At 32.6% G+C, this 9,726-nt stretch overlaps 1 protein-coding gene across 3 annotated transcripts in view; it reads left to right on the top strand.

The window, feature by feature from the left end:
* RTKN2 (rhotekin 2) overlaps positions 1–9,726 on the top strand; it is a 61,278-nt gene that overhangs the window by 46,605 nt on the left and 4,947 nt on the right. For all 3 annotated transcript variants that reach the window (XM_005865126.2, XM_014538745.1, XM_014538744.1), the window contains exon 9: positions 5,322–5,484. In XM_005865126.2, coding sequence (XP_005865188.2) covers positions 5,322–5,484 — 163 coding nt within the window. The remainder of the gene's footprint in view (positions 1–5,321; positions 5,485–9,726) is intronic.

The raw sequence follows: 9,726 nt of genomic DNA, 5'->3' as shown, positions 1-9,726 counted from the left end.
TTTTTTACAGAGAGGAAGGGAGAGGGATAGAGAGTTAGAAACATCGATGAGAGCGAAACTTCGATCAGCTGCCTCCTGCACACCCCCTACTGGGGATGTGTACGCAACCAGAGTACATGCCCTTGACGAGAATTGAACCTGGGACCCTTCAGTCCGCAGGCCGACGCTCTATCCACTGAGCCAAACCCGTTAGGGCGGTAATGTGCAAATTGACCCTAACAGCAGAACGACTGGGAATGACTGGTCACTATGACACACACTGACCACCAGGGGGCAGATGCTCAATGCAGGAGCTGCCCTTTGGTGGTCAGTGCGCTCCCACAAGGGGGAGCTCTGCTCAGCCACAAGCCAGGCTGATGGCATCACAGCGGCGATGGTGGGAGCCTCTCCTGCCTCCTCAGCAGCTCTATGGATGTTCAACTGCAGCTTCGGCCCGCTGGCAAGTAGACATCCCCCAAGGGATGTATCACTGCCAGCTTAGGCACAATCCCCCAGGGAGCAGGCCTAAGCCAGCAGGTGGACATCCCCTGGGGGGTCCCAGACTGCGAGAGGGCACAGGCTGGGCTGAGGGACCCCCCAAGTGCACAAATTTTTGTGCACCGGGCCTCTAGTTGGTATTATATTTGCAATATGTATTGGAGTGATGTTACCCCTCCAGAAATAGCAAAGGAATGTCCCCAAGATTACAGTAAACTTACAGCTTTTTATCTACTCCATGTTTTAAATTACTTGGTTTTCAAATATAAGGTCCATGTCTTAGTTGTTTTTTTGTTAACTTTGGAAATGTTTAAAGGATACATGCTATTAAAACAGGAACTTTGATAAATGTCAGCATGGCATTTTCTGATATATAGGACAGGTAAACACCAAATAAAACTTTTAAGAATAATTTTTTTTTCAGTTTTTAGTATATTTCCAATGCTGAGGCTCTAAGATCTTTTTATGCTTAATAATGTTAAATATTAAATACAAATCAGAGTTCCTTTCTTTTGATTGTCTTTCTTCTCTCATGATTTAGAAAATAATAATTTTGCCTGATGCTACTTTAAAAATTATGTGAAAACATGCATTTTGCAGTTGCTAAGGTATATTAGTAATAGTTCTGTTATTTTGATCACAGGATTTGTTCTTTAACTATAATTCTTGTCCTTCTAAAATGGCATTTCCTGTAAGGCTAAGTCAGTTCATTAATTTTCATAGGGAGCCATCTGTGGAAATAGTCACATTAAGGAAAGAAAAGCCTAAAAGCTATTCCCCTCTTCTTTTCAATCCAAATTTGAAAGGATGATTTACTTCAAAGTGATTGCTTCAACTTCAAAAAACTTCCTTTGAATGTTGTTGAGTAAGACATTCTCAATAAGGGGTACTTAACTGGAGCCACTGAATCTCCTATACATTGTAGAAAGCATTTATTAACCAGAGTTTTACCCATTGCCAATAGGGTGGGGAGTGGAATGGAAAAGAAGTATGGGCCTTTGAGATCAATAGTCTTTTCTTGATTTGAAATATTATGCATCACTTCATTTTAACGAATAATAAAATCTCTACTAAACAAATCAATAACACTACTTGGGGTGATAGACCTTTGTTAAATTGTCTTGAATTTGCTTTTAACCATTATTTTTATAATAGATCCTAGCAAGCAAAATTATTATAAAGCACATGGGATTTTCTTTGAATTATTTTAATCCTCTTAATGTCTGAACCCTATTAACTATTCATACTGACCTTTATAAATATAGAAAAAATGATTTTTTTCAACCACCTTTTCTTTTAGTAGGAGTTTATGTCTGATTTCATTGACATAAACTGAAAATAATTATATCATATCACACTAGTACTAATTATACCTAATGCTTGGTTTAATTTATGGTTATACTTTACATATTTCAAACATCTCTTGTCACATGTTGTGAACATATGCTTTATTTGTTATTAGAATATATATAAAGACAAATCTTTATTTTAGCCAGCAACATTGTTATTCTTATTGATATACAGAGTGTCCCATCTTTGGCTACTGGGAGCCTCATCAAGTTGGTCCATTAGATAAAACCTAGTAATCTTTGATTTCTGGTAGGACAAGATATTCCAGGATCATCCTGTACATTTCCTGACCCAGGCTGGGAATCGGCCATTTCTCTAAAGAGCTCTGATTCTTTTTAGTGGGAAAGGGTATTTACAGACCATAATCTGGGTACATAGTAGATTTTTTTAAAAAGTCATGTAGTCAAAATTCATAAATCTGTCCTGATCTAGTAATTTTCCATCACCATAGATATGAAGCATGCAGCATACTTATAATTCAAACTAATGAACAGCCTAGAAGAAAATTTCCTTTGACTTCAGAGTTAATTATATTTTGTTACAAAATTGGTTTCTCAAATTATATTTTTATTGACTTCAGTTGGCTGTGGAAGGTTGTCGTTCAATATGTGCTGGTTGACAAAAGACGAGCCAGCGAGGATTAAAATTTCACAGTGAATAATCTCAAATCTATCCTCAAATCAATACAAATAAAGTGTGCTAAATCAACTAGAAGGTTTGGGATTATCAAAACAAGACAACAAATTCTGACCTTGGACAGAACATAAAGTTTCCTCATCTATAAATTAAGGAATTGAATTAGACACTATCTCTGGGATCTGATACTATCGATGTAAAACTTTTTATTATCTTAGTTGTTCTTTTTCTCATTCTCTTATTCATTAAATATCTTTCAATCATTTAGCAGAAATAGTGGAGGCAAAAATACCTAACTTCTTTCCTTTCATATCTTCCTTTCAGGAGATACTTCCATTATCTCTACATTGTGTGAGCACATGATAACAGTTCTAAAAGTCACCTTCTGTTTTCTAATCTATTCTTTGTTTGAGAAGTGAAGTCCTGAATAATATTATACTTTGCCCACACTGAAAAATAGCTTGCATGAACTTTCTGACATCAGAAACTTTTTTAAATCACTTTTTCTTTGCCATGCAGCTTTTTGGTTTAAAATTTTTCCATTAGTTAAATTAATTTGGGTGATAAAATATAGAACTTAATTCAAATGATCTAATTTGTGCTCATTAGCACCTTTTAAAATCCTCTCATGTTTTTTTTTAAATAGCATTATTTATTGTTACCAGGGTTAATGAAGTGTGTATAGCATTTATATATTATTGTGTTATATTCTCTTAGATGGATATAAATGATTTAATCAGGTTTGTTACTTAGCTATTTTCATTTGAAAAGATACCTTGGTATTATTTTAAAATGTGCATATTCATCTATAAGAAATCAACACTTTTATTTAAAAGTTGAATTTGTTTTAATCCTACATACAAAAGGTAGTCAGAAATTTGTTTTAAAATGGATTTAGGTGGAGGAAAGCACAATTTCAGCAACAAGAATATTTTATATTTTATTGTTAGAGGTTTTAAAAAATACTAACACCAATAAAGCGTTCTCCATTACCCTTTGCTGAGTCAGCATTCAGTTAATCCGATAAAGAATCATATTAAAGATTCTTTCTAGAGCTAAGTCATTCTCTTCTAATGATAATAAGCTTTATACTTAAAAAGATTGAGTACATGCATTTTCAGGCTCCAAGGATGCCATTTGGGGCAGCATTTTTTTTATATTTATAAATAACTACTTAAAAAGATTTAAATCTCAACATTTATTACCAATTCGTAGGAGTATAAAAATACCTGGTTATGGTAAAATTAAAATGCTGGTCATAATTCCATTACAATTCTCTGAACTCACATTCGTACATTTTTTAAATGATATTTGTGATGCTCCAGATTTTTCAAGTTATGTTGCTACTTTATATAGCATACATTTTTCCTCTTGTGATTTTTTAATAAGAATTCCTTCAAGAAAGAACTTATGTAGTATGTAGTGTTCACCTGCATGTATATACCCATATTTCAGGGATGGATAGATTTTTTTCCCTAACTCTGCTACTTCCATAAATTTCCACATCGACATTATTATATGAGTATGTTGGTTTTGGTGTGACTGTACAGTCTCTCTTCACTCTATACTCATCAAAGTGAAGAATTTCTTCTCATTCTTAACCAGCTTTTGTAACTGCCAGCCAAATATTCTTCTGCACACATTCCGGTAGGCTTAACCACATTCCTGTAGAACTGCTTTACCCGATAGAGTAACCACCAGCCATCAGTGGCTGTTAGGCTCTTAAAGTGTGGCTGTCCAAATTGAGATGTTCTGTAAGATAGACTAGAGTTTGGAGACTTAGCATGAAAAATGAATCTAAAATATTTCAAAAAATATTTTATCTATTATATGTTAGTATTCTGGATATGTTGGGTTACATAAAATACACTACTTTAAAATAATGTAATAATTATTACATAATTATTTTCACCAAATTTCTCTTATTAAATGTGATTAGAAGAAAATCTTACATATGTGGCGCACATATATTTCTAATGGATATGCTCAGGCAGCCAAATCTCTATCTTTGCATAATAGATTGTTCTATTCCAGACATTACCCACTAAGATTCCTTGGAAACTACATGTAGTTTCAAGCTTGTCATGTGGCATGGCAGTGCCTGTATATGACTTGGGAATAGGCTTATCTCTTCTATATGTAAACACAATAAACATCACCACAATGTTATACATAGTAACACTCAGAAAACCAGTTTAGACTATCAAATGAATGAAATCATTGCCTTTGTTCTAGAGTCTTGCATTTAACGTTTGAAAAATAATTTTTATCATTATGAGAATGGTATTACTTTATGGATCTTTGGCTATGAGGTTTATAAATGAATGCTACATATGAAATCAATGTTAATGGGGAAAACCTAACTGTTTGGGTACAGTAAACACTAAGTTATGGTTTTATTGTTTTGACTGATAACACTATATATTATGCATGAATATTCGAATAAGAAACATACTTTACTGATTCTCTTGCTGTTGAAAATATATTTAATATAATTCACATTACCATTATGACATACTGTACTTATTTCATTGCAGATTTTAAGATGTATATAAAAGATAGCAAACTCCTACTTAAACTGAGAGAGCAAAATAGTATTTGTTTTAATCTCATGTAATCTAAGTGCTATATGTAGCATACTTTAAAACATTACTTAGTATTTCTCATCTAAAGCATTTTTATAAATCCTCTATATTTGAATTTTAATATTGAAAATTCTCAAATTTACATATTTTAAATGATTGGCAATAAGATTATAATTGCATTTGGTGTAAATACAGTAGTTAAGCAATAAAACATTTATTTGATCACCACAAAAATATTCTCTTGTAAAACACCAATTTTTTCTTAATTTTTAGGAGACCAGAATTCGGGCAATGGAGAATACCAAGAAAAGAGTCTATAATTTCTCTGTCACCAACCCTGTTTCTGGACAGGCTGTAGCTCATATTTTTGCAGCTGACAATAAAGAAGATCTTCAGAAGTGGATGGAAGCCTTCTGGCAGCATTTCTTTGATCTTAGTAAGTAGATGTTTGGATGTTCTGGTAGTATATTCATATATCCTGAAAAAATACATACAGCAATATAAATATTGAAATTATACATATTATAACCTTATAGTTTGTGTCAAGAAATTTTTATGTTCTTAAATAATATGGTAGTATATCACCAGTACAATGATGCTTTTTTCTCTTAACCTTTCCCCAGTGCCTGACTGACTAGTATAGTAACAGTGTACCTTTGAATCTAGTATTCCTACCTTTTACTTTTTTAAAGAAATCTATGATATTTTAATTATTAAAATGTTCCAAACTCAACTTAATGAATACAAACAATGATTTTAAATAGTTTCTTACAAGAATGAAGTCACACTATGCACTGAAGACATTCTGACATTTTTTTTCATGTTAAGACAATTTCGTATTTTAGAAAGTGGGAACTAGATGATTTTCATTGAAGAGATACTTCTATACAAATACATTTTGTTTTCATTGATGAATACAATTATATAGGTTTCAAGTGATACATCATCTGTATATTGCATTGTGTGCCCACCACCCAAAGTCAAATCTTCTTCCATCACCATATATTTGGCTCCCTTTACCCTTTACTACCCACCCACTCCTTTTCCCACTGGTAACCAACATACTGATGTCTGTGTCTGAGTTGTTGTCTTTCTTGTCTGTTCTTTTTTTTTTTTAACATTTTAAATATGATTGTTTTCCTTTATTCTTGAGAGGAGGGGAGGAGAGAGAGAAGAGCGAGAGAGGGAAAGATCGATGTGAGAGAGAAACATCGATGGGTTGCCTTCTATACACACCCTGATCATGTGTGTGCCCTGAACCCACAACCTGGCTGAACCCACAACCTGGCTGAACCCACAACCTGGCTATGTGTGTGGCCTGACTGGAATTGAACCCTCTACTATTTCATGTATGAGACAACGCTCAACCAACTGAGCCTCCCTCTCCCCCTATCCAGGGTACATTTTTTGCTTTCAATTTTAATCCCACATGTGAGTGAAATCAATATGGTTCTTAACTTTTTCTGACTTACTTCACTTAGCATGATATTCTCAAGATCCATTCATGTTGATAAGAAGCCATCTGAGGAATAAAAAACTTCTCTAAGATAGTGATGATCCTAAAATATTGAAATGTTTAGGAGACTCATTTTCCTGTAACCTCCTGTTAACTCCAGATTTCTTATAATATCATCTTGGACATCATCCAAAGAGATTTTTTTTTAAATCGTAGATATTGTTTTTCAGTTTCAATAATACAGTTCAATGGCATGGATTATAAAACAATGCGATAGTAATGTAATAGAGTACCACTATATAAAATATGTGAGGCTCTAATTGTCTCAATTTCAAGAGGAATTTTATCAGCAGGAAAATACTGAAATTGGATATTGAAAATGTAGACTATTGATAATGGCTGTTTCTAATCAAATTAAGCCTACAGTTAGATTCAACCAGTATTTTACATCTTTAGAATGCTTTTCTGTAGAATTACAAAGTAGAGCTATTTGCAAACAATTGTAGTTACTTCCTAGAAATCATACTTAGAGACATTTTAGGACTTCTTCCAGGCTCTTTGGGGGAACTCCATAAAAGAGTTAATATCTGCAATCCTTAGATTAAGTTTTATAAGCCTACTCTGATCCATGGCCTGGTCAAGTACTGTAGCAATGGCTAGGAAGGAGGCAAAAGGAGAACTAAATTTGATTACCTTCCACATACCATATGGCTTCATTTATTTCTCATAACATCTCAGTGATGTAGAAATTATTTCCCTCTGCTCTAAAGATGAGAAAATTGAGTCTGAAGAGGTTTCTAGTTTGCTACAGGGAATCAGAGGGAGGACTTTTTCATGGCCTTGGATTCTTTAGGACTTGTTTTTCCTTAAGTACTATCCCTCAGCATTTAGTAGATGTTTAAATATTTGTTCCATGCTTATCAGCATGCATCACATTTCTTTCTTTTAAAATTTCAGCTATCGTAGGTGTATTGCCTAAAGAACAACAACTTCCTTTTGTTTGCTAATCACAGCTAAAATTTTAACTGCTTCCCTAAATGCTGTAATTTAGAGAATCTGTCTTACAAAACACTGTTATTTTTAGAAAATAATTCTGGTATTTTATAATTTTTATATACATAAAAACAGGGAGAAAAGGTAAAAGAAAGTAAAAATTCCAGGATATTATATAGTTTGGATATCAACTTCTACTAGATGATCTCATGTTTTCATTCTCCAGATAGGGTAAAATAATTTATCATGCTAAAAATTAGAGGGATAAGACTCTCCTGGCGTTTTTGTACTCTCAAAGTAACAAGAAAGTGATGACAGCAAGGTTCTCAGGTCTGGCTATTTCTTTAGTACTTAATATTTGAGGGGTAAAATCTGCCAATCTATCTGATTTTTAAAGTATAAATTATATTACATTTGTACTTTAGAATTCATTGTGTATAGAGAAAAGAAGCAAAGATGGAAGTGTTTATACTATCCTAAAGATTGACTTGAACTTTAAAATTTTTATCTTCCTAGTGGTAAGTGTAGCCTCTTGTGATTGTAGGAGAAATAATGATGTGTAGAACAAAGTAGAGAATAGATATCCAGGGCAAAATAAAGAGTAATTTAACATTTAGAGCCATTTTCAATAATTTGACTCCATTTAAGAATAGAAAATTAGAAGAGTAAGATATTAGAAATCATAAGAAAACATTAATGGAACTAGTTCTGTTTAGCCTGTAGAACACTCTTGAGTGGAGATTGGGAGGCAAAAGGGATGGAATAGTTAATTTTAAATTATTTTCCCATATAATTATTTTAATCATTTTTAAAATTATAGTTTACATTTAGTATTATTTTGTATTAGTTTCAGGTATACAGAACAGTAGTCAGACAACCATACACTTTACAAAGTGCTTCCCCAGATATTTCCAGTACCCCCCTGGTACTATACATAGCTATTATGTGTAATAGTTAATTTTTAATATTTGAAAGCTAACAAACATGTAAAAGAGGAATGCTACTTGTCTTGGATGATCAAAAAGGGTAGAGCTAGGAATGGTGGGCCCAAAATAATTTTTTTAATATTTAATAATATGAATATTGAGTTACATAAGCAGCTTAACATAACAGATTACTTTGACTGGGAATATTATAACAATAAATATTGTGGGAAACATCTTCAATATACAGATTTTATGTGCATAAAATATGCATTTAATATTTTATACTGGGTCTTTATTTTTGTGTTAGCATATTGGCAGCATGTGTAACTGTGCATACTAATTTTTTCACTGGTAAAATGTTTCCGTTGTAAAGTCTTGACCAGTGAACATACCACCTTTTTGTACCTCAGACTTCAGTAACACATGGGATAATGTGGCTTTATATTCCAATTTTCAGCATGATTAGTATTCTGCTACCAGTTTAATCATCAAAAGCTTTCATCTATCAATATAGAGAAAATACTGCACTTTATAATTTGTGTAAGATTTGACAGAGAAATGTTTGCTAGTTTAAAGTGTTTCATTATTTTTCCATTAGATATGGCCTTTTTTCCTGCCCTCAAGAAGGAAAGCTGGCTTTTATATATTTATCTAAAAAAGGAAGTGGAGGGGTGGAATAAGTTATCAGATCTCAGATCCTACTAGATTTAAATTCTGCAGGGCAACCTTTGAAGCCTCAAACTCAAGATTTTATTCCCTTTATGAGTTGCTATGTGAGTTATTTTGAAATTTTTATGATATTCTGTATTTAGCGTTATAATAAAACATACTGAAAGGTTTTCATGTTGCTTAACTATTTAAGGTGATGGATTTAAAATTTATGCATATATTACCATATTGCTATGACAGACTTAAAACAACAGAAATGAATATCTAATTTGACTAAACATGAAATGTCTTTAATTTTTAAGCCATGGAAAATAACTCAGATGGGTATTGAATATGGAGATTGAGGATATATTAAAAGGAAAAGAAATACAGATCATAAATCAGTCTAAAAAAGCACATGTGTATTACATTTACTTTTCTACTGATGTAAGATTTTAAGAATGGTGAACCTCAATAACTTAAACTTGTATAATACGAATATATAGACACATAGTTTCTTACACAGTTGTTATTCAACTTGCAGGTGCACAATAAATATATAAAGCTTAAGGGTTTTTATATTCACTCAGAAGAAATAAATCTGAGAATTTTATTTTAAGATGAAAATAGTAAAATACAATAAAAGAAAAATTGT

The sequence above is a fragment of the Myotis brandtii genome, unplaced genomic scaffold, assembly GCF_000412655.1.
Source record: "Myotis brandtii unplaced genomic scaffold, ASM41265v1 scaffold196, whole genome shotgun sequence".
Classification (NCBI taxonomy): Eukaryota; Metazoa; Chordata; class Mammalia; order Chiroptera; family Vespertilionidae; genus Myotis; species Myotis brandtii.
This window is presented reverse-complemented; position numbering and strand designations above follow the sequence as displayed.